At 38.3% G+C, this 26,480-nt stretch overlaps 2 protein-coding genes and 1 long non-coding RNA gene across 7 annotated transcripts in view; 2 read left to right on the forward strand and 1 right to left on the reverse strand.

Moving 5' to 3' along the window:
• The window catches only part of LOC148359279 (mitogen-activated protein kinase kinase kinase kinase 4-like), a 69,146-nt gene extending 54,435 nt beyond the window's left edge, over nt 1-14,711 (forward strand). For all 4 annotated transcript variants that reach the window (XM_088344492.1, XM_088344495.1, XM_088344493.1 and 1 more), the window contains 6 exons: nt 115-249; nt 357-457; nt 857-1,006; nt 6,907-7,066; nt 7,233-7,372; nt 11,921-14,711. In XM_088344492.1, coding sequence (XP_088200618.1) covers nt 115-249; nt 357-457; nt 857-1,006; nt 6,907-7,066; nt 7,233-7,372; nt 11,921-12,004 — 770 coding nt within the window. In that variant the 3' untranslated portion in view covers nt 12,005-14,711. The remainder of the gene's footprint in view (nt 1-114; nt 250-356; nt 458-856; nt 1,007-6,906; nt 7,067-7,232; nt 7,373-11,920) is intronic.
• LOC148359280 (uncharacterized) lies at nt 70-26,292 on the reverse strand. Of its 2 annotated transcripts, XR_015851397.1 has the most exons (5): nt 25,882-26,292; nt 22,556-22,703; nt 22,325-22,430; nt 7,238-7,351; nt 70-238 (listed from the first exon to the last, which is right to left on the reverse strand). It is a non-coding gene; the product is annotated as an uncharacterized LOC148359280 (long non-coding RNA). The 2 variants fall into 2 exon arrangements; XR_015851396.1 differs by lacking the exons at nt 70-238; nt 7,238-7,351 and having other exon boundaries at nt 21,595-22,430.
• Nucleotides 22,136-26,480, forward strand: part of myot (myotilin) — a 32,506-nt gene continuing 28,161 nt past the window's right edge. The window contains exons 1-4 of the mRNA XM_088344496.1: nt 22,136-22,158; nt 22,241-22,406; nt 22,478-22,537; nt 26,233-26,374. Of these exons, the coding sequence (XP_088200622.1) occupies nt 22,151-22,158; nt 22,241-22,406; nt 22,478-22,537; nt 26,233-26,374 (376 nt within the window). The 5' untranslated portion in view covers nt 22,136-22,150. The remainder of the gene's footprint in view (nt 22,159-22,240; nt 22,407-22,477; nt 22,538-26,232; nt 26,375-26,480) is intronic.

Here is a 26,480-nt window from a genome sequence, read left to right on the forward strand (position 1 = left end):
TTGTCAAAACGGGAAGAAAAAACACCGAAGATAGGAGCAGACAATAAAACAACAGGGCAGCTGCTGGAAAAGGCAGCCACTTTTAATGCATAATGTGTTTTTTTTTGGTTTAAGGGAAAAAGAATAAGCTCCGCCTATACTACCTTTCATGGCTGAGAAATAAAATCCTCCGGAATGACCCGGAAGTGGAGAAGAGGCAGGGTTGGACATCTGTTGGCGATCTGGAAGGTTGTGGCCACTACAAAGTGGGTAAGTAATACACATGTGTCATTTCCAGATATAGAAAAAAAGGTGTAGGTTTATGTTTGAGGTTTTTTGTGCATTCATCTTCAATGGATTTGTGTCTTTTGGCACAGTGCGTTATGAGAAGATCAAGTTTTTGGTCATTGCTTTGAAGAACGCAGTGGAGGTTTACGCCTGGGCCCCCAAACCCTACCATAAGTTCATGGCTTTCAAGGTTAGTTATCTATTTTATTTTGTATTTGAGTTTGATGCAGGCAGGTTTTGAAAATTGGAGTTTGCATACAATACATGTTTTTTATGTGGGTAATGGGTGGAATGGTTTGTAAGATATTAAAAAATGTTATTTGTTTGCCATACAATACCTTAAAATATCATGATATCCAGACTGGCCGTGATTAAGGTCACTCCACAACCAAATTACCCTATGTTGACGGATATGATCCACTCAGGCTACAAAACCTCCGTTCTCAGGAGCGTATTATTAGCGCATCGCCCTATTACTTGACATCCACCATGGCTTGAGCTATTTTCAATCCCTTGCTCAGAAAAGGCCAAGACTTCACAGCATTTTGAGTCATGTGGGTCATAATCACCATATTTTTGGTTTGTTCAGTCTTTCAGGTCTTTGCCACAGAAGCCGCTTTCCGTTGACCTGACGGTAGAGGAGGGCCAAAGGTTAAAGGTCATATATGGTTCCTCGTCGGGCTTCCACGCAATCGATGTCGATTCTGGTACACCCTATGACCTCTACCTGCCCACGCATGTAAGTATCCTGTTGTTGCATGCAAAGTTCTATTCTTACCATTCATTACCTTTAGTGTATGACAAATGTGGCAAAGCCTGTGAGTCCAGGAGGGGTATTGCACAAAACCAAGATAAGGTATTAAGCCAGGATATGTTTTATATTCTGCCCCAAGTTGGTTGCATGAAGGCAGGTTCAATTTAGCTCAAATCAATTTTATATGGACATTTATTCTATACAGCCAGACAGGCTAACAATCAAGCTAAGATTATCCCTAGAGAAACATCTAGCCCTCCTACTGTCAGTATGGTGCAAAAATAATGGCTTTTATAACATCAAAACTTACCTCTTCAGACTTGCCTTTTCTTGACCATCTGCCTCACATACCGCTCCATTTTAACTCTACTATGTTTTATTTGCTATTAATTACTCGCATGTTTTACTCTTGTCTTATTCTTGCTTTATTGTTATGTCTTACTATATGTACAGTGACCTTGGGTGTCCTGAAAGGTGCTTCAAAGTATAATGTATTCTTTTTATTATTATTATCTTCATTCACTTTCTTGATCTGTTGCTTTATTTGAAAAATCCTGCATTAAATTTTACATATAGGCTATATTGTCGTTTCATTCTATGTTGTTGACTGTACAGTTGAAATAGTCTTTTTATAGTCATTAAATATTATATAGTCATGCATGTCGTAAATTTATTGCTATCAGGCTATGTGTTTGATTGCTATGCCAATTAAGAATGCTTGTCAAATTGCCGTCGGAGTTTTGAAGAATATGTATGTTATTGCTGCTTTTGAGATTCTAAAAAATGACTTTCAACGATGGTATCAAATAAGCCTTTGACATGGGTATTATATTTTGTATACAATATAAATAGGTTTAACTCCCATTCGGCTGTTTCTTCGTCAAAGAGAGTTATATTTGTTCTTTATAAGAGGATCAATGAGATGAAACAAAAACAAAAAATCTTGAAATGGATAAAAGTTGAAATTAGAATTGTCTTTATTGTCAATTGATGGCGAAGAAGACATTGTTTACAATGAGATTTGATGTGGAATTCAAGGATAACTTGGAATAATAGACTTAAAAGGGAAAAATACAATGAAAAAGAACGTAAGGATGAATATGAATTTGTCTTATTTGCATATGCCAGGAATTGAACCTGGGTCTGCCTTGTGGGGGAGGCAAAAAAGCATAGACTTTACTTTACTTTATTCTACAAATGGCATGCACTTTCATTGAGCCGGTGTGCAATTGGACAGCAGAGTTTCCCACCTATTTTTCTGATATTTTTTTTCACATCTTTATAAAACTCCATAAAGGGCTGTTGACGAATAGAAGATGTGTGGCACATTTCCAATCTGTGATTCTGAGATCTATATCGGGGGTCTATATGAACCTGCTGTGAATGCGCATTAATCCGAAATATCCATCGCTGGTTTGACATAGCCGCGCCTTTTCATCCTGGTTCGGCGAACATGCAACCGATTAGGCCAAAGTGCGTCAGCCAGACTAGAACAAGCTGCGCAAAGTCAGTTAGCCTAGATTTCTTCATTTCACTTCTGTTCCATACCCTCCTGCTCTTTCTTTCAGACACACACACAACCTCTCCACCCATGTGCTACTTTCTGTAATGAAGGGGATGGTCGGGTGAAAGCAATGAAGTCCGACATTCTGAGGGAGAAATTTGCTCTAAAAATACACTCCTCCTGTCCTCCTTTGCCTGAGTGTGTGCGCAGACGTGTGTGTAACCCCAAGTACTGTATAAAACCCGTTTTTAAACAGCTACCAACCACACTTGTGCGTTAACCTACTATTATTACATAACTTTCACTTACTAGCACATCCACACTTAACCGTCTTGAGAAAACTTCGCACCCACACAAGTGCTAAAATGCACTCACATAAGCATTTTATCACTCGCCTACACAAAGTAACAGATGGACACACTCGCACACACACAAATAGGTCTCCGAAATCATTGGTTGCGGTTTGTGTAAAAGAGGTAACTATGTGGATTCCAAGGCAGAGGATTAAGATTGCTTTGCGTCTTTGGATGCCGGTGCTGATGCTTAGGATTGTGGTGGTTCACGCTCTGGTGATGTATAAAAATCATTCTTATATTAGTGTGCTGGCTCACATTAGTGTTATAGTATATTGTTGTTCTTCCTTCTTTATTTCTTTTTATTGTATTTTTTTCTGACTTTTTGCGCGCAATATCTCAACATTTTTCATCTGACACACTACATTGTGATTTCAAAGTGTTCCAAATTTTAGTGATTTTCACTTTTTCATTTTTTTAACATACTGATTCACAGACCATCCATAATTAACACACTATTTGTAATATCCTACCCTTGGCAAATTAAAAAGGTATGAATAGAAATTGTTGCCCATTTCAAATTCAAATTGTTCAACTGTTTCATTTTAAATTGAGGATATTTACTTACATTATTATTTCCCTAAATACTCCTATAATCTAAGAGGAGGTGTCCTGGAGGATAAACTGTGAGTCTGTCTAGGGGCCCGGTCACACAGCCGTTCGCGTCTGTACCGCGGGTAAATTTTTGCGATTTTTTTTTGCCCGTGGTTGCCCGCGATGGAAAATGCGCAAAATTGGCCAACCCGCTGTTCATCGGTGGTATGCCCGCAAAACAGACGCCGGCGACTGTTCCGCTTCCTCATCGCGTCATTTCCGCGTGTGGACCACGGGTATAAAAGCTGCCGAGCCGGTGTTGTGCCGAGAAATGCATTCCTGCCTAGATTTGCATCCCCTGGCTACTATAACCACTTTGACCTGGTTTTATCTCACTTTTCAGAAATGGAATAGCGGACATATAACCAAAACCACTTTGTCTTGCATTTGTTGGGAATGTAATACAACTTAAACCGTTCGGTCTTTGTATTTGTTGTGAATGTAATCGAACGGTAATGCACACCGTATATAAATCACTTTTGAGCAGGTAACATGTTTATTTTGCCCTTTTCTATTCAAATCGCTCGTATTGAAACTGTTATGCACTCTAACATAAAGCTTATTTCAGCATAATAAGCTTTATGGTAGAGTGCATAACAGTTCTCAAAAGTGATTTATATACGGTGTGCATTACCGTTCGATTACATTCACAACAAATACAAAGACAGAATGGTTTAAATTGTATACATTCCCAACAAATGCAAGTCGAAGTGGTTTTGGTTATATCTTCGCCATCACATTCTCGAAAAATGATATAAAAGTGAGATAAAACGAAGTAAAAGTGGTTATAGTAGCGAGGGATGCAAATCTCGGCAGGGATGCATTTCTCGGCACAACACCGGGCTGTAGAAATCATAACCGCTCAAGTCCCGTGAAGATCAAGATTTCAAGCTATGGCACCAAAGAAGCCAATATGTTATTAATGTAATAGTTTTTCATTTTTATTTTATTACCTTGTTATGAAATGAAAAGAAATGTCAAGAAATAAAAATGGATTAAGACGAGGTCACTACGGTGACGGGGATCCATGTTCACCCCTTGACGTCTCGAGCACAACTGACGTGTGCTCGGCAAATCGCGCTGTATATACGCGGAGAAAGGCGTTTGACCCTCACACGCGTTACACACGCTAATTCACGTGACAACACCGCGATACAGGCGCAGAACAAACGTGCTATGACCGTGCTCCACCCACGATTACCCGCTAAAATTTCGCGTCCTACCCGCGTGTAACCACGCCCTGGCCGCGGCCGTATCACGTCGTTCCGTGTCTGTACCGCGTCATTACTTCGTGTGTACCACGTGTGCCGCCCGCGGTTACACGTGGTCTTTTTCGCGCGGCCAACCGCGTGTGACTTTCCGACCGCGTGTAAAGCACTGCTGTATCTCGTCTGTATGGCGATCTCAAAGCGTCAAAACACCGTCTGCTTCACAGGCAGAAATTTCTGGCCGTGATTCAGCCTCGATACAGACGCAAACGGCTGTGTGACCGGGCCCTAAGTTCCTTCGTTTTGACGGTGTTTATCGCTTGACCGGCGGTGAAGGGGTGTTTTCATAGCAAGGGCATCATCACCCTTAATGATTTTCTTTTTTAGTTATAGTTTTGACTCATTTATCTAGTAGTAAACAATTTAGAAAATGTTAAGAATTATTATTGTTATTGTTGTCACCCCATTGAATTAATTTTGATTATTTTTACTGATTATGTTTCCAATGTTACTATGGTTTTACTTCTCTGATGTTTCTTTGTCCATGTCTGTAAAGTTTAAACTTTAGTAGAAACTCAAAATAGGGAGATAAGTCACCAATGGATTTTGAATGCTGAGGTCTTGAGTTTTTCTTTGCCCTCATGTTGATTTTAGATCAGGGGATGATGTTATAGTCTGTGGTCTGTACAGCCCCTTGCGATTTCTTGTGATTAAGGGCTATGCAAAGAAACTTGACTTGACTTGACTGAATGTACTGTATTTATCATCTAGGTTTTTACAACTATAAATATTCTTAAAGCCTTACTCTATTTCTGGTTCATCCATTCCTTTTTCTTATTCTTACTCTTCTTATTCTAAACTTCTAATCCCACCCCCTTTTCATTATTGACTCCTTAGATTAGAGTCTCCGACGTGGTGCCCACAGGCACCGGGGTGCCCCCAAAGGACAGCTAAGGACCTGTTCTAAAAATAACTCACCAGTGCTGGATCATTGTGATTTTCCAGTGAATTGTTCTTCTAAGTGGTTGACGATGAGTCCTTATAACCCTACTTCCAATCCCTAACTAACTGTACGGTAGTACAGTAGTAACAACATAGTAATAACGTGATAAATTGTTATCATAGAAATGCATATATAACTGGGTGTCTTTTGTGCTATTTAGTGACAAAATGTAGCTCAGAGCCCGAAAAACGTTGGAGACCCCTGCCTTGGATCATTTTTTTCTTGACGCCTTGCCCCCTATATGTTAATTTCAAGGCATGTGGGCCACACGTGGCCCCCAAAAGGGTTTTCTTCGGCTCGAGAGAGTGTCTTGATTCATCACTTATAAACCAGGAATCGTGTATTTGTTTCCACTGTCCATTACTCTCCTTGCACTTTATTGTAGTTTGGTGAATGTTAGTAAATGTCTAACATTTCGCCTACTATTACTAAAATATAGGCTAATGGTGCTTGAATAATAACGGCTTCTATCATATAATTTTCATGTTCTTTTGTGCTTATTGTAAATTAAAGATTTCTGACGGAGCCATTTGAAAATATCAATTTATTTATCTGATCATTTTGGAATATTTTGTTAGCTTTTCAGTAGGTTCAAGTAGGTTCACTAGAGTTTTTCCGTCATTTCAAAATCTTTCAACATTCGAAAAGTCAAGCCCTCAGCTTTTAGCGGTTTTTTTTTTTGTTTGTTTTTTTTGTTACACCCTTCCATCCGTTTTACTTTGACACCCCAGCTTTAACCCATTCAATTCTAGCATTTACCTATTTCATTCCGGATTGTGCAGACTTCATTATTCAAGCAATTTTTAAAATTGATTCAAACCATTATTTTCACATGTTCATCTTGTTTTAGGTCTTAGTATATCATTCCAATTTACTTTGCTTCCAATTAAATACCTAATGCCTTACTCCATTCGTTTTTCAAATTATATAGATGCATTCAAAACATTTCTTCATCATTTCCATTCCAGGTATTTCTACTTCATTCCTAATCATTTAACATAATTGTGATTAATTCCACATTTATCTTCCTGGCTCATCACTTTCACAAGCCATCTCCTGAAATTGTGAAATGTGACTAAGACAGTAAATTACTTCAGGAAATTATATTAGGACGATTTTTTTTTTTTTTAATTCTGTTTTTTTTTTTTTTTTTTCATTTTTGTTCACTTTTTGTCTGTGAACTATTGCAGAGTTCCTGATATGTGTGTCTGTGTGATTGATAGATTCAAGGTTCCATCCATCCTCACGCCATTATCATCTTGCCGAATAGCGCCGGAACGGAGGTTCTGGTCTGCTACGAAGACGAAGGCGTCTACATTGACACCTATGGCCGCATCACTAAGGATACAGTCTTACAATGGGGAGAGATGCCAGCATCGGTCGGTGAGTTATTTTGTATTTTATGTATGAACTTCTGTTACTATAGTTCTCAACAGCTTTATTTTTCAGACAACTCGGTTGAACCTGTAGTTGTGCTATGCGAACACAAATGTTTCTTTCTAGTTGTATATGGTACTGTGCATTCACTGTATCGTCTCGGTGTGTGCAGCGTACCTGCAGTCCAATCAGGTTATGGGTTGGGGAGAGAAAGCCATTGAGCTCAGGGCTGCCAACACAGGAAGTTTGGAAGGGGTTTTCATGCACAAAAGGGCTCAGAAACTCAAGTTCCTGTGTGAGAGAAATGACAAGGTAAGTAGTTATTTGTATTGTTTATTTTACAAACATCTTCTTTATTTAAAAAAGGAAACCCAAGTGTTCCAGGAGTCTCCTCTTTTCCCAGGCAAAAAGAGTATTTTATTTTACTGATAAAAGAAAACTACTTTAGGGGGGCCTCCAAAGGAGCATTGTAGATGAGGTGAATGATTCTTTATTCAAAAAAAGTTTGAATCCAAACACATAAAGAAAAACTTAGTAGAATTTGTGTGTCTGTGTATTTTATATAATTCAATTTTCTTTAATGTCATTGATTACAACATAGTTAACATGTTTTGCAACAAGATTAGACATGACACTCAAGGATTAATAGAGAAATATAAGCTAAAAGAATGACAGGATAAATAAGCCAAATGCTTACAAGGTAGTGCTTGGTAACTGGCCTAAGTCGTAGAATTTTAAATTTAACTTACATTTGTTTGCTCAATCCCAATCATTAGAAAACAATAATAGAAAACAGAGAAAAAAAAAGCTTTGAGTAAAAGCCAGTTTCAAAGATTTTAAATGAACTTCAAACATAATTGTGTTTAGACCCTGTAAACTCAAAATACCAAACGAAAGATAAGTTAATTAATCCTTGAGGGCTGCAATCGTTCGTGTTATGGAAGTGTTCCTCCTCCAACACAGTTCATTAAAATGATAAGCTAATCACCTGGCTTTTCAAAAGCTTGCTAATGATGATTTGTGTTATTGGAAAGAAAAATAGAGAAACATCCACCATGCAGGGTGAAGGCCAATTTGTCAGAAGTGAATTCATGAAAAAAGGAAATATTTTTTGTTGGGAAAAAACAGTTACATTATATTTATTGACTAAAAATATTTTGCGCCTTCTGTTTCCTCACAAAGCATTGATAAAGATTTAAATAATATAGATACATTGAGAGTGGTTAGCGCGTCTATGGCCCCGTTCTGAGGTCATGGGATCAAACCTTCCAGTGTGGAGTTTGCATGTTCTCCCCGTGCTTGTGTGGGTTTCCCCCAGGCACTCTGTTTTTCCCCCAACATTCCAAAAACATGCAAATGTACAAATTGTCCCTAGGTGTGAATGAGCGAGTGAGTTGTCTGTCTCTGTGTGCCCTGCGACTGGCTGTCAACCGCCCAGGGATCAGAATGGAGATTTTCATTTTCAGCTGAAATAGCCAGGGGCCGCATTTATCTTATTTGCTATGTGAAAATTGCACTAGAATGAATTAAATCCAACAAAACAGAAACCATTTTTTTTTTTCAGTTTTAAGATGTTTAAAACAATTGGGGGATTACAATGTTTAGGGATCAGAATATTCCGCGGATCCGCGGATTTCCGCTGTTTTTGAACCCCAAAGGTCACTCCCGTAAATCGTCTAAATTCGATGAGAAAATATTTTGGGGGGGTGAGGTATGATACGTGACTGTTTCATCACCCCAAGTTAGCAGTTAGAGATCGCAAGAAAAATCGGCAAAAAGAAGCGCAGCGCATTAGATCTATAACACACAACAAATAGATCGACTCCTACCACTGGTCGATAGGTTCGCTGATAACCAATCAGCGGAGCTTTTGTTCAGAGCATTGGCTTTCTCAAACATGGCGCTCCTTCCGGTCTTTTCAAACGGTGAAATGAGTGTTTGAAAAAGTAAATATGAAAATACTAAGAAAAGAAGACGAGGCTTTTGTCTCCGAGATTGATAAAGGAATCAAGAATAAATTTAAGTGGTCATGGCTGGAGAAGACTGTCACAGACTGACATGTATTTTCTTTAAGCATGTTCAGTTTGTGCATTCTATTTTCAAATTAATGATGAATGGTTATTAATGTATATATTTTCATATATATTGTTGATTAGTAGCTAAATACAAGGTCCATCTTCATCATGAAAACACAACAACAATGGTGATGGTTGTAACATTGTAATCCCCCAATTGTTTTAAACATCTTAAAACTGAAAAAAATACATGGTTTCTGTTTTGTTGGATTTAATTCATTCTAGTGCAATTTTCACATAGCAAATAAGATAAATGCCGTTGGCTTCGGGTGGGTTTGCCCCCCTGAGCCCCCCACCGGGCTCCGCCCTGGACCTGGCCGGGGCCTGCGGCCCCTGGACCATGGCTATTTCAGCTGAAAATGAAAATCTCCATTCTGATCCCTGAATGTGACAACCATCACCATTGTTGTTGTGTTTTGATGATGAAGATGGACCTTGTATTTAGCTACTAATCAACAATATATATGAAAATATATACATTAATAACCATTCATCATTAATTTGAAAATAGAATGCACAAACTGAACATGCTTAAAGAAAATACATGTCATTAATTTTGTTTATCCTGTTCTAAATATTGTATAAACACAAAAGATAAAATCATTTCATAAATAAATAGATTTATAAATACCTCAGATTGGGATTTTCTGTCACACAGGGGAACCAGTGGTTGACTGCTGCTAGTATTTGAAGTGGAAGGATTTGGAACGGCCAATAATGTTGAGCCGGTGGTGTTACTGTTAGTTTCACTGCCGATTTTAAATGCGGATCCGAGTGCATAATTTGATCGCCGGCAAGCTATTTTTGCTTTGTGCTTGTTCATTTTAGCATGATCGATCAGTGCCACACAACCTCGCGTACCATAATTGATCAGATCGACACAGTATAGACACTTTGCTTTCCCTGGAACATCACACTTTGCGATGAACTGGCTCAAAGTTTCTGTAACTTCCTCGATCTTTGCGCCGATTTTAACGTTTACTGTGACAGTCTTCTCCAGCCATGACCACTTAAATTTATTCTTGATTCCTTTATCAATCTCGGAGACAAAAGCCTCGTCTTCTTTTCTTAGTATTTTCATATTTACTTTTTCAAACACTCATTTCACCGTTTGAAAAGACCGGAAGGAGCGCCATGTTTGAGAAAGCCAATGCTCTGAACAAAACCTCCGCTGATTGGTTATCAGCGAACCTATCGACCAATGGTAGGAGTCGATCTATTTGTTAGCTAAACCACGTTGTGTGTTATAGATCTAATGCGCTGCGCTTCTTTTTGCCGATTTTTCTCGCGATCTCTAACTGCTAACTTGGGGTGATGAAACAGTCACGTATCATACCTCACCCCCCCAAAATATTTTCTCATCGAATTTAGACGATTTACGGGAATGACCTTTGGGGTTCAAAAACAGCGGAAATCCGCGGAAAATTCTGATCCCTGACCGCCGGAAAATAGCTGGGATGGGCTCCAGCACCCCCGCGACCCTGCTGAGGATAAGCGGTGCAGATAATGGATGTATAGATAAATTGATACGGATGAGATATTTTTTATTGAGAAGTCAGATTTCCATAAAGAAGACTTTTTTTACTCTGCATGTTCGTTTAACATCCATGTTGTGATAGGAAATCAAGTGCAGGAGTTGAAGTCTTTATTAAACTGTTAAACAAAGTATTACTGGCATGTGAGTACAGAACAAGGCTTTTTTGGTTTCACAAATGCACAGAGGAAATGGCTGACTATCACTTTTATACCTGAAGGCAAATGTATCTTTCATCATGACTAAATAAGTGAGTTTTAAATAACTGGAATAGTACAAAGGTTATGAATGAAGCACTCATCTAATCATGACTCTATATGCAGTGACAAATTTCAGTATTCCAACAACCAACCTACGTAATAGTTAATTACCAAGAGAGGTTTATACGCGGGACGGTTGAAAAACGACCAGACATTTGATTCCAGAGCCAAACTTAATATCGAGAAAATCATGCGCTTACCAGACGTTTGGCCCGTTTTAAGGTCATGTGCACCCTACCATGACGAAAAAATATAGAGGGATGACAAATACCAACTTCTCACCCACCAGTCCCCAACCCAACGTTTCTCCTTTCACACTGAAAATCTGAAATTTAGCATATGCAGCGATATCTTTATAGTTTAGTAGACACTCAAAAAAAGGAGACAAGAGATCAAATCATTTCGAACAGTGATGACTGTACAAGAAACCCTCACAATGCCAAATTCCAAAGCCCTCCCCTGAGCCCTTTCTTTGTATTATATCTCCTAAGTTAGTTGGATCCCTTAACCACCAGGTGCTAAGGTTGTAGGGGCACGATTTCCTGTGGTGTGTCTTGGGCAAGCCCAGCCTGGTGGCGCTCATCCCTCTCCAGGCCAACATATGTTTCTATGTAAACTTGGGACCTTTTTGCATGATAAGGGAATGTGCTAACCACCGCACTATGGAAAAAGCATATAATTCCTAAAGGGTGTGTGAATCAAACAACAAAATAATTGACCAATATGGATAGAGATGTAAACAGTGCCTGGTAGTCAAAATAACAAACAACAGTGAGAAAAAGAATTGTCAAAATGATAAACTGGCATATTATGCAATCTCATCTGCAGGTACCAATATTAAAAATAAAAACAAACAGAAGAAACCTATTAGGAGTGAATTTATTTTTTGTTTTAGCAATTCAATAACTGAATTGAAAAAAATCTGAAATGTCACTGACATTTAAGGTGCAGGAAAGTCTAAATGTCGGAACTTTCCTGTCTCTTGTTTCAGGTCTTCTTTGCATCTGTGCAGTCAGGAGGCAGCAGCCAGATTTACTTCATGACGTTGGGTCAGAACTCTCTTTTCAACTGGTAAAAACGTGGACGCTGATTGGCTGATCGTAAAAGCCGTCATCATCTCCAATTTTCACACTCGTGAAATCGCACCAGGAGGAGCTGGCCATCACACTGACATCATTCCCAAGATGCTTGTGCTTGCACGTGAGCTCTCGGGGCAACAAATTCACTGGACTTTTTTTGTTTGGATCGGTCCCTTTTTCAGTGGAAAGAAAAACGGAGCGTTAATCCTTTGTTACCTGAAAATCATTTGAGTGCTTCACGAACGTGTTTGAATAAGGATGGCTTTCCAGTGTCGAGCAGGTTGCACATATTGCCGCTCATCATTTACTTTCATCACATTCCAGATTGCTTGACAGCTTTCAGAACTTGTAGATGTTTTACTCATTTCCTTGCCCGCCTTTTTTCAAATTAATCATTTATGTTTAGCCTCGTCAATGGCAATGAACAAGATTGATTTTGTGAATGCATTTGAAATTTGAATATGAAACAATTTGTGAAGGTTTGTTTGTTTGATTTTTTTTCATATGCACTTTGGTAGGAAGTTACAACTAGTCAATCTTACGGATTCCTTATTTTTTTTCTACTTAATGGATTTCCTTTGTATTTTTGTTATAGTTTTTTTGATTTAAAAACAAGGCTTAATATCCACATTGAAGAACAACTCCTTGTCAGAACCAGAACAAATGGTAGACCCAAACGCATAACGTTTCGCACTGAAGTTTATTGGGATATCGAGGAAACAAACGCCAGCGATCCGGTACTCGCTGCGCAGGGGGAGCAAGCAGCTAAAGGGATCGGAGCCTGATCGGAATGGGGAAGTGGATTATACGGCGCGGGAGATCGGAGCGTGGTCGGTGGTCAAAAACGGGTCGTTAGCCAGAGCGGAAGATCAGAGCGTGGTCGGTGGGCAAAAACAGGTCAATAGCCGGAGACAAACGGGAAATCAGGAACAGACATGTAGGGTATGGGTGAAGATGGGACCGACGGAAGTCAGAGTCAAAGTGCTTGCCTTGCGTATGCAGAGATTTGCTGACGGACTGACAAGGAGTGACTGGAGTACTGGGTATAAATAGGAGGGGAATCAATCAGGCAACTAGCAGCAGCTGGCGCCAAATGAGCAGGCACAGGTGAGTGCAATGAGTAATCATGACACTCCTTGAATTTTGGTGTATTCTTGTTCTTTAAAATATGCTCAGATTTAGTGATTGTGTAAAGCTAGAACGGGGGCCAGCAACTTGAAGCTGTTTAGCGCTGCCCTAGTGCCTTTTTAAAATGTTTGTAAATTTAGTGTTAAGTTTCTGTAAAATGAAAACCAAGACACGAGCATTCTGAATGCTTTAAATATATTTCAAATAGATATTGAATGCCTAACTTTTATGTATGAATCCCCTTAATTAAAAAAAAGTCCTTCAAATTCTGCAGCTCCAGACATATCTGTTGTTAATAATTTTTTCTTGGGCTGTAATGGTTCTTTCAAAATTTTGAGTTTCCGACCCCTGAGCTACATTATTGCACTCCAACAGTATTCCCAGGTTTTTTTGTCTTTGTTTTGCAAAGTCTGTACTATAATCCTAATGTCTAGTGTTTAGTTTGAAAAGTCCAGAAGAAAATATAGTTTAGGTAAGTGAAATACCACCTCTGTTATTTTGTGTTTCTGGCTTGTTCCCCCTCTAAAGAAACCTTATGTCTTACTTTGAAAATAACAAAGATAGAAAAACAGGCCAAATTTGAATGTATTTTAACCAATAGGGACTGGACTCTTTCGAACCATTCTTTACACATTCCATTGGGTTCATTTATTTGGTTTTGTTTCTTTTTGGGGTCTTTACAACTATAGATTATTCTTTGTGCTGAATAACCTTGAATGATTTTTCCTTTTGGGTTTTTTTGTGTCTTACTGGAACCAACCATGCCTTGTTGTGTCATCCCAGTACATTTCGCAGGTCTCTATAATCAATTCTTATTGTTTTTGTCAGCTCACCTCTACTATGGTAGACTACTGCCCCTCATTTCCTGCCCATTCCACGTTTATCTTCCTTAATCTCACCATTCCTGTTGATGTTATCCCAAAATTCCATCCTCGCCAAGATTCCTGAATTTGCATTCCGTTTCATCTAGTCTAAACCTGTGTCAGGCTACAGATTTTGTAAATTTTCTACGACCTGACACAACGGATTAGGTTTTAGGTTTTTCCCAATATGCAACCTTTACAATAAGTTGATAATGTCACTTTTAATGTAAACTGTTGTTAAGGCCATTTTTGCAAACGGATGATATATTGGGCAAATGTGTGGAGGAAACGCATGATCAATAACGAGGAAATAGGAAGTAGTTTGTGACTGCTGCCGGTCTGAATGAAGGACCTTGAATGTTGTGCCAATCGAAAGAGCCAAACTGAGGAAGTGATCCTTTTCTGATGTTTTTTTATGTAAATAAGATGAATTATGTGCAGCTCTCAGCTTTTAAAACAATATATTATGGACCTGATGACGCCTAGAGTAGAAACAGGACAGTTTGTCAAAGGCAGGCAAAGGAGTTTATTTTGTTAAAAAGAAAACACATACTGTATGGCAACGTCTATATTTCCATATTATGTAAAAATGTTATATTGTAGTTTATTTTTTGCACTGGATCGATATTTGATTGCACAGGTTTCCTGGCATGTTTTCATTCAGTTGTATGCAAAGTGGTGTGTGTACAGCAATAAAACCTTTGTTGGATTACCCTATTGATTTTGGTGGCTTCCTACATTACACTGGTGTCAAAATTATTAACCTCATTGTCAAAAAACATATGCATTTATATGCTTTTAAGTGAGCTCACACGCACACATTTCATAATACTGTTCAGAAAGAGGTGTACATAAATAGAACCTGAAGTAAAAAGGTTATGTAATCATACTTTCCACTTACATAACACTCCTAATATATTTTCTCTTTGTTACATAATTAAGTTAATTAACAAAATCAAAATTCTGCTGCCTTGTGGTGATACTGATGATGAGTGCTATACTGCACAAGGAAGAATACAAACTACAGAAACTCAAAGTGACCAAACTGCACAATTTAGCTCCTCATTTTTTTTCGGGGTTTTTTTTTTCCGCTTTGTTTATTTTATTTTATTTTATTTTTTAATTCTTGGAGTACCGTTCGCAGCAAGATTTCTGACAATCATATCAGCTCCCTCTAGGTCAGGCTTATGTTATGTACAATGAATGCATATTTATTGACCCTCAGATATTGTTCAAAAATGCTTGTCTATTTGATAGGTCATGTATTTCTGCTTCTTTTTCAAAGCAATACTGTTTTTTAAACTACTAGGAAGCATTCATTTATACACGATGTCCTTTAAAGCAATCATTCAATTCAAAAGTAACTTTTAAAAGGCACCTTTATTTAAATATACAGTTTATATACTGTGTTTTAGTCAAGAAAAAAATATATTAAATAAAGTTAACTAAAGCATTAAAACAAGTGATGCAAACGTATATTACTTCTAAGTCAGTAATAATAAAAACATGATATATAAAAACTTGTAAAATGTACATTAGTTAAAAGTAAGAAGATAAACATGCATGTCAGGTTAATTGTATCTAGGTGTGAATGAGCGAGCGAATTGTCTGTCACTGTCACTGGCTGGCAACCAGTTCGGGGTGTCCCCTGCCCACTTCCCGAAGACTGATGGGATGGGACCCAGCACCCCCGCGACCCTACGGGGGATAAGCGGTGCAGATAATGGATGGATATGTAGATGTATACATATACATAGATGAGTAGATGGACGGACGGGTGGACCAGGCGGTAGGTAGGTAGGTAGACAGGCAGGCAGACAGACAGGCAGGCAGATAGTTTAAGAAAGAGAGAGAGAGTAGTTCTGGATGGATAGAGAGAAAGAGATAGAGAGAGATATGTTGGGTTAGGTAGGTAGGTTGGGTATGTTGGTAGGTTAGATAGGTTTGATAGGTTGGTAGGTAGCTATGCAGCTAGGTAAGTGGATAGTTTAAGCAAAAGCTGGTAGGTGGCATCATACATGCTTTCATGATGGAGTGGTCGCCTCTCACATGTGTTTGGCAGGCCTGGGGATCAGGTGACTCGGCCCCGGCTAAATCTGTCCTCTCCACTTGACAAGTCGGGGTGCTTGGAGAGAAATCAGGACTGGAGGCTTCGGAGATTTGCACTGATGCAGCAATGGCAATGCAAAATGTCGTTCAGTCCGGTGGAGAAACATACGTTTTTGGTTGAACTTGGTTTGGATTGGTCGCTCTCACACATCTCAGGTTTGAATCTCAGCGCCTGTCTCCCATTTGCAGTTTTTTGTAACTTTCTTTCAACCTGTATTGCCAAAATATGCATGTTTGGACAACTCAACAATTTAATACAGTGTTAGAGTGAGTGGGGTTTTTAGTGTTTTACACCCAGCTATTGATTTTCCTGAAAGTTTATAAAATACCTCAAAATTGAAATGGAGTATAAGTAGTATCAGCCAATAACTTGGAGGGAGTCAAATTCCTTTTAGTAAATGTATAAACATATGAAACATATTTTACAATTCTATTACAATCTTAATAAGCTATTTTTCAGACATGTTTAGTGCTAGGGTATTTATCAATTTGATATGTTTTTATTGTATTTGTATTTATTAGTTTAATGAATTATGAAGTTATAGAGGTGTTTTTGGCTTATAGGTTACACTACCTAACATCTGTTAGCTAGCCTAGCACATGTAAGCCTGATATATGTGAAAACGAGTTTATGATAACTGAAAAATACAAATATGAAAGCCATATCTGTCGCTTTTGGTAATTATATAAGGGAATATTAAAAATATAAAATAATATATTGCAATACAGCGTTGTCATAACCCTATTTATTACGACCACTTTTTGTACTATTTTAGGACACAGTGGGTTTCGCCATTCTTTCGTTTCGTGACAAAGAAAAATAAAGTTAGTTGGAGCTGCTATTACAATGTCATTTGATGAACAGAACGAACATTTCCCCAGCTTTCATCATAGTTGCAAAATACAAATTCTTAATTGATTTCAGAAAGAGTGCAGGTTTTCTGACTAAAACAATGAGATGACATTCGCCCTCCCGTCAATTAATCCATCCATGCTTCTATTCATCCATCTATTTAACTATCTGTCCCAACATACATCAATCTACCCATCATCTGTTCAACCATGCATCCATCCAGCCATGCATCGATCTACTCATTATTTTGCTGTCCATCACTCCTTCATTCAATTATCAGTCCAAACAATTAACCATCCATGTACTAATACATATATTCTGACATACCCGTAGCTCCATCTACTTATCCATCGACCTACTCATCCATCCAGTCCATCATCGACTAATTGATCTATACTCCCATTCATCCATTCCTCTCCCATTCATCCACCCCTGATTCCCTATACTCGTTCATTCCCCATCCATCCATTCATCCAGTCATTCATTTATTTATTAATGTATTTTTTCATCCTACTATCTAGTAATCAATGTATTCATACATCAATCGACCATTCTTTCCATCATCCATCCATCCAACCAAGGGTTCTTACATCTATTGACCATTTTTTCTGTCCACTTAACCTCCATTCATCCATCAAGCACCAATCCATTCAAACATCCATTTGTTCTTCTATTTATATACCTCTACCTTCATCTATTACTGAATCTATCAACACATCCATTCATCATTCCATTCATTTACTAATCTATCCATTCTCCCAATACTCATCCATCCATCCATTCACCCATCCATCCATCAATCCATTCATCCATCCATCCAACTATCCATATATTCATTAATTAGTTCATTAATCTTTCTATTGTACCATTCGTCAATCCTTCCTCCCATCTTTTCATCCATCTATATTTGTATTCATTGACACATCTTTCAAATCCAATTATCCATTTCACATCCATTTATCCTCCTATCCTTATGTCTCAACCTCCATCTACTCATCTATCAAACTATTCATCTATCATATACTAATACATCAATTTTCCCATTCACCCATCCTTCCATTCATCTCCTCATCCATCCATCCACCCATTCATCATCTATTCATCCATCCATCCATTCATTAATTAGTTAATTATTCTTTCTATTATACCATTCATCAACCCTTCCTCCCATCTTTTAACCCATCCACATATTTATTCTTTGACACATATTTCAAATCCAATTACTCATTTAAAATCCGTTTATTCTCCCATTCTTATGTCTCAACCTACATCTACTCATCTATGAATGTATTCATTTATCCATATACTAAACCATCAATTCTCCCTTTCACCCATCCTTCCATTCCTCTGCTCATCCATCCATCGAACCCATCCACCTATCCATCCATCCATGCATCTAGCAGTCCATCTGGCCATTAATTCATGTATACATGTATTCATTCATGCATGTGTTTCTTGATTGATTGATTGATTCATTCATTTATTCTACTCTATCCAATTATCCTTCCTTCCAATCCAATGGTCATTTATTCTGAATGGTGTAAAAGCACTGTGGTTTGCTTACACCATTTGTTAAAAATCTGATATTTTGACTGCAATTTACTTTTCATGCCACTGATATACAAGATACGTGGACGAATGGTTTATTACAGATAAAACAGAGAAATACAATAAAAATAAAAATAGAACTCATTTTGCGCAGTTCTTTTATCCTTTTTTTGTCTTTTTTATTTATTTGCTAGTGGTTGTCAATTATAAGGGAAGGTTTAATGAACAACTACGAGACACTACAAACATGTTTTATCACATTACGTGCTTTTATCTGATGTGTCTAATGCTTGGAAACATGCATGGATTTTCACACCATACCTTCAAAAAATGTTTATGAGCTTTTAGATATTATAATTGTGGGCCGAAATAAAGTGCAAAAGTAATGACCTTTGAAATGACAACATGTGCCTTTTAAACATGTTTTCCGGATCACCGGGGTGACTGAAAATATTTCTCCAACGTTGCAACATGAAATGTGTAACGAAATTTTATTTTGATACTTTTCTCATCTTGAGTTCACCGAAGCTTGCTTCGCTTTGCTCAGGTCACGGTTTAATTTAGCTTGGAAACATGAGCCTCCGTGTTTTCTGTCCCTTACCTCGACGGGACTCGCACACTCTTGGGCGATAAATGCATCATCATCTCATGCTATGATGCCATCTGATGAAAACCAATGTTTGGCCTATCTAAATGGTAAAAAAAGGAATATCATGTTTTATAAAAGCTTGGTTGTTTTTCATTTGCGCAGCATTTGCCCTCTCTGGTGGTTTGTTTTTGAGTGTAGTTTATTTTACTTGGGAAAATGTGGGTTTGTTTGTTGGTTTTAGTAGTGTTAACATATTGATTATTAAAAAATATATTGCGAAAAGTTTGACCACTAGATGTTGTTGCATTATGTATGCAGTGCAACCGAAAAGGTTTTTTGTTTTAGTGGCACCCTTAGTGGCAAGATGGCGAAAATCATGTCTTATCCCTTTAGGGGAGCCTCATTTCATGTAAAACAAATACAAATATTTTGGCCTGTGAGTGTTTTTTACTGCACATTTATATGATTTTTGGCACGGTTGCCCATTGCCCATCCCGTCTGTCCCGTCCTGTCCGGTATCTTGCTCGTGTATCAGGTATCGATCTCTTCTGTTGCGTCCTGTCCGGTATCTGCTCATGTATCCTGTATCTGGTATCGATCCCGTCTGTCCTGTCCGGTTTCGATCTCGTCTGCCTCTGGCTTCCTGTTTTCCCGCGCCTGACTTCTCTGCCTCACTTCTTCCGCCCAGCGATCGCCGAATCACTGGCGTTTGTGTTCTTGCGCATGACTGCCCCATTCCCGTAAAATAAAGCATGTGTGAAAACGTTACGCGTCTGGGTCCTCTGTCTGTTTGGGTTCTGACAATAGTGTACATTTTTTTTATTTGTATTATATCTATTTTTCTAAAAAAAATTTCATTTTATTTACCACCAGCTTGCGCCAAATAATACACACTGTCTCCTTAAGGTAGAGGGTAACTTTATTTATACTTTATCAACTATTTTAGAATGTGAAGTCATGTTATTTGGATAGCCCTTAATCACAACAAATCTCAAAGGTCTGCAGATACTACAGACTATTACAGAGTATAGACTATTATGACACCATCCCCTGATCCAAAACCTTCACAGGGGCAAGGAAAAACTTAAACTCTCAGCATGAGGAAAATGAAGAAACGTTGAGAAGGGACCGCACATGAGGTAATCCCCCTTCCAGGATGACCAGTCTGCAATGGATGTTGCAAGAGCATCAACAAACAATAGACAAACATTGTCAACACTAAACCTAGGGCATTCATTAGCTATATAATATAAGTGTGTTTTAAGCCAAAATTTAAACCGTTCCACTGAGGTTGCAGATAGAATCTTAGAGGGCAGAGCATTCAACAGAACCGGGGCCCGAATGGGGAATGCACTTGAACCTGCAGATCTCTTCTTGGCTCTTGGGATCATTAGCGGACCAGCATTCTCAGAGTGAAGGCTCCAAGCAGGAACATAGGGAGAGATTAAATCTGAAAGATGTGATGAGAAAAGTCAATGCATAATTTTGTATAATACCAACCGAACCTTAAAATCACGTTTTTAACTGACAGGGAGGCAATGCAGGTTTGCTAAAATCGGGGTAATGTGATTAAACTTTCTTGTCTTGCTTAAAAGCCTCGCTGTTGGCTCTTAATGCTAGACTTTAGGAGACTGGAGAGTAGTACATTAGAGAAAATCGAGACGGAAGGTAACGAACGCATACTGTAGATTATAATCTCAGCATCAGACTGGGACAGCATCGGGCGAATTTTAGAAAGAGAATAAAAATCTAAATTTTGGGGGGATAACAATAATTTAGGTTCCATCTTAGAAACTGAACATTTCACCATTTCAAATATCCCGGAGTATGAAGGACCAATTATTTTTGTTTAGAATAAGAATAAAACATTTGGCTCAAACTGGAAGATAGTAATTTATATATACATATATATATATATATATATATATATATATATATATATATATATATATATATATATATATATATATATATATATATATATATATATATATATATATATATATATATATACATATATATATATATATATATATATATATATATATATATATATATATATATATATATATATATATATATATATATATACCTGGCCATTCCTTTGCACATCTGTTCTCCTCTGCACTATCGTACTCCAGTGTTATTGTTATTCTATAGTGACTTGTTTAACTGACTGCCCATTTTGCTGGTTTTCTGGTTAGCTGCTCCTCTTGCACTCTTTGCACTACTGTATAATACTCATAGCTATAATTATTTAGTATATTATTAGTATTTCAATACTCCAACTCAATACAACATTTTATTTATATCTGTACATTCAAGGAAACAGTGCGGGTCAGATGTATCGACATTTCGTTCTGTATACACGTGTACAAGAATGACAATAAAGTATATCTGAATCTGAATCTGAATATATATATATATATATATATATATATATATATATACTTTTATATTTTTTGACAATTTTAATCGGAAACAAAAATAGATAGATAGATAGATAGATAGATAGATAGATAGATAGATAGATAGATAGATAGATAGATAGATAGATAGATAGATAGATAGATAGATAGATAGATAGATAGATAGATAGATACTTTATTCATCCCCGTAGGGAAATTCACACTTCCAGCAGTATCCTTGTGTTGAAAATAAAACAATAATAAATTAAAAGGAATATAATACATAAATACCCAATGTAACATATTAATATAGAGTATTTAAATAGTGCTACATAAAATACACACTGTAATGGTGAAAAGTGGTTAGACTTTCGTGGTGTACGGGACGAAGATAAGCACCAACTTTTTTCCGTCAGCACTTTTTTGCTTTATATTTTTCTCAATTTTATTATAATATTGTTAATTTTGAATTCTTTGAAACCTTTAATTTGGAAAGAGGGAAAATGATATATATTGATTCATTATTTTCATTTATTGTCTTATCTATCTATTCATTTATTGTATTCATTTATTCTTTCATTTTTTTATTTAGGTGCAAATACAAGCCACCCACTTGTTTTGCTGTCTTCTGGAACGCCTTAAACATGGCCCAGTAAGTTGCTCATCATAGTGTAATGTGTGCGTGATGTTAAGATTGTACAGTTGAATTTTCGGATGTGCATGGTTTTACAAAGTGTCGAGAGGGTGGAGAAGAAGACCAGTTCCATGTCCCTGATCATCACCTCCTCTTTCTCCTCATCGTCAACTAAGGAGCTCACCTCCAGCTCGTCTTCGTCGCCCACCATCATCGCTTTGAGGGACTGTATTCTGGAGCAACAGCCTTGTGCTAATCTCCAGGGGGTGAGTCGGACTGCTGGACCACTTCTAAAATACAAAACAGTAAAACAACATTTTCTGTCAAATGCCTCCAGACAGAGAATTCTTTATACAATGAAGATTCTAAGGGTGGAGTTGCTGCTACATTTGTTAAGGTAAGATAGTAACTCTACCAGCTTGGTGGCCTTGGGGTGTCCGTTTCAAGCCTTGGCCGAGTCATACCCATGGATGGATTGATTGACGGGGGCTCACATCTTTGGTACCCATTGTTTCCCTGCCTGAGGCTCTGTGTTAGGAGTTGGAATAGGGGGGCTTGGTCACCTAATGATTAAAAATTAGTAAAAATCAAATAAAACAAAGAACAAAAACAAAGATGGTAAACCATAAAAACCCAGTGACAGCGTTCTTCTTTGCCATTGATAGCATTTATTTTTTCCCCAAGCCCTCTCAATGTATACTTTTTGAATATAAACAACATGAAACGTGTTCCATTAATTATAATGATTTAAGAGACCCCGAACGTAACCAACAATAACAATAATAAGGTCTTCTGTACCATTGCTGCCACGTAAGAGGCAGCATATTATATATTGTCACTTGGAGATCTGGTTTACTTGAATATCGATCTACTATAAATAGAAAACGAGCTTCCTAATACAGTAGTTCCAAAATGGGTACACAAGATTGAAAAATACATCTTAAAGGAAGTGCCCCCATTTAAATCACTTAAAGGTCATTACTGAATAATGTCATTCAAGAAAGAGTGTGCGCAATATAAATATTCAATTCGGATTTAAAACTGCGCGACATTGTTAATCTACCCATCCATCCATTGTCTTCCGCTTATCCAGGGTCGGGTCGCGGGGCAGCAGTCTTAACAGGGAAGCTCAGACGTCCCTATCCCCAGCCACATCCTCCAGCTCATCCGACGGGATCCCGAGGCGTTCCCAGGCCAGCGTAGAGAAATAGTCTCTCCAGCGTGTCCTGGGTCGACCCCGTTGCCTCCTGCCGGTGGGACATGCCCTGAGGGAGGCGTCCAGGAGGCATGACACAGAGACACAGAGAGTCCCTCCCCGATGACTGAGCTTCTCACCTTATCTCTAAGCGAGAGCCCAGACACCCTGCGGAGGAAACTCATTTCGGCCACCTTTATCCGGGACCATGTTCTTTCGGTCATAACCCACAGTTCATGATCATAGGTGAGGGTAGGAACGTAGATCGACCTATATATCCAGAGCTTTGCTTTCGGCTCAGCTCCCTCTTCACCACGACGGACCGGTACAGGGTCCGAATGACGGCAGGCGCTTCACCGACCCATTTGTCAATCTCTCGTTCCATCCTATCCACTCGTGAACAAGACCCCAAAATACTTGAACTCCTCCACTTGGGGCAATATCTCATCCCCAACCTGGAGGGAGCATGCCACCCTTTTCCGGCTGAGTACCAGGGTCTCAGACTTAGAGGTACTAATCCTGACCCCGGCTGCTTCACACTCGGCTGCGAATCGCTCCAGTGAGAGCTGCAGATCACTGCCTGAGGAAGCCAGTAGCACCACATCATCTGCAAAAAGCAGTGATGCAATTCTGAGGCCCCCAAACCGGACTCCATCCCCACCAAGGCTCCGCCTAGAAATTCTGTCCATAAAAGTTATGAACCGAATCGGTGACAAAGGGCAGCCCTGGCGGAGTCCAACCCTGACCGGGAATGAATCCGACTTACTGCTGGCAATGCGGACCAGACCATAAAGGGACCGCACAGCCCGAATAATACTGTGCGGTACCCCATACTCCCGAAGCACCCCCCTCCTGGAGGGCCCTCCTCTCCAGTACCCCTGAATAGACCTAACAAGCGAGGCTGAGAAGTGTGATTTCCCTGTAGCTGAAACACACTCTCCGGTCCCCCTTCTTAAAGAGGGGAACCACCACCCCAGTCTGCCAGTCCAGAGGCACTGTCCCAGATGTCCATGCGATTAATGGTTGCCTATTTAACCGGGTATTTTTCTAAATCTTATTTTTCTCTTCTGTCTTTGTTATGTGTTTGTCCTGGTGTGCCATATCTAATCTTGTTGCAAACACTGTGCACTATGTTGTTATCATTGACAATAAAGCCATATGCATAGGTTTTTATTGCTTTAATATCGGTAGGGACATGTCCTCTCTGTCCATGCCAGCACTACGCCCTTAATAAAGACTATTTTAAATTCTACACATTAAAAGGCTTCACTTTTGCAGTCCAAAAAGAACTGAGAATTTGGGGGTAATTGGTTAATTGTGCAGCCTGCATGCCAACTTGTTTAAAACAACCCTCAAAAATTTGATATTTTATTGTAAACCCTAAATCAGGGATGTCGAACTCAGTTTGGCTCTGGGGCCGGATCCATACTTTTTTATCAGTTAGGCCTGATCAGTAAAAGAATGTCAACTCCACATGTTTAACTTTGGTTTTCAGTACTATGCGTTTTCATGCAGCCTACATTATAGTAACCTACCCTATATATTACAATCAATTCAATGTTCATTCAATGTGTTAACTGGTTTATTTTAACAGCTGAGGGAATTCAGTATTACACCTGAACTAACTTACCATGCTATACAAACTTGACAGTGCCCTTTAGCGGCCTGAGAGAGTATTTTGTTTGCACTAATTCTAAAAAATCATAACTTTTGATAGAAATGACCTAGAGACTCCCTTCTTTTTGTGACATACTCAGAAATGTGTGGCGATCCAGATTAAGTCATCCAAAGGGCCAGATACTGCCTGCAGGCTGTATGTTTGACATTCTTTTCTTAATTATTTATAATAGCCCCTTAAATGATTGTTTTATTGTACAAATTAAAAATTTGTGTCAATTTATGACAGATTTGTTGATATCCTCTCGCCAAGCATTTGTTTGTTTACTTGGTTGATTGATTGATTGATTGATTGATTGATTGATTCATTGATTGATTCATTCATTCATTCATTAGAGGACTGTTGTAAAATCTTATTCTTTTAATTATTATTTTTCCTTTCTTCATATTCATTACCGAAAATATTAGAAGTATCTCATCTCATTAGCTGTACCGCTTATCCTTATATATATATATATATATATATATATATATATATATATATATATATATATATATATATATATATATATATATATATATATATATATATATATATATATTATACCTCATAAAAAGACAGAACTAGAACAACGTTTTAGGTCACAATATAATGTCAAGGAGCCAATGCATAAATTTCAACCTCTGCCAATTTCCCCCTTTTAATGACTGCAATCTCCCTTATTAAGCAATAATAAACCTTACAAACACAATGTGGCGCCTATTTATTCACAAACTATGTAATATAATAATTTGTGTAAACTAGTTGATTTCATTCATCCAATAAACAGTACAAACAATTATCCCCACATATGTCTTATTTATTTCCTCGCTTGCGGTAAATTTATTTTCTGACTATATTTGACATTTGTTAGTGTTGGATCCCTTACCCACGAGGGTCGTAGGGGCAGCATTCCCTGTGGTGTGTCTTGGGCAAGTAGAGCCTGGTGGGGCCCATCCCTCTCCAGGCCAATACATGTTGCCACCCGGTCTTGAACCGGGGACATCTAGTAACAATTTACGTTGACGTTGGTGTCTGCTACCAATGAATAGAGAAGAAATGGGGAAGAAGAAATCGGGCTAACAAAAAAAACGATTTTTGTTTCTTTATTTATTTAATTCCTGTACAAAAAAAATCATATGACGCACCCAATTTTAAATATTCAACCTTTTAAATACGGATAAATCGCGTAAATTGGCATGATGGATGGAAATATAACTGCATGACATCTCCTGTGCAGCGCCTCCATGACGTGTGCGCACTAAAAGGCCAGTTGGTGGTGCTAGAGTGTAGACTGAGAGGGACCCCTGGCCCCGAAGTGACGTGGTACAGAGAGGACCAACAAATTCAGGACTGTGATGACTTCAGGATTCTACGCAAAAGTGCGTGCACCTTTCATTTAATGCTTTAATCGATAGTATTTGATAGGTATCAATGACTCAGACATGATGTCATGCATGGATATTATGACGAAATGTATCCATTTGA

This window comes from Urocampus carinirostris, chromosome 9 (assembly GCF_059441175.1).
Source record: "Urocampus carinirostris isolate Australia breed hairy pipefish chromosome 9, RoL_Ucar_1.0, whole genome shotgun sequence".
Taxonomy (NCBI): domain Eukaryota; kingdom Metazoa; phylum Chordata; class Actinopteri; order Syngnathiformes; family Syngnathidae; genus Urocampus; species Urocampus carinirostris.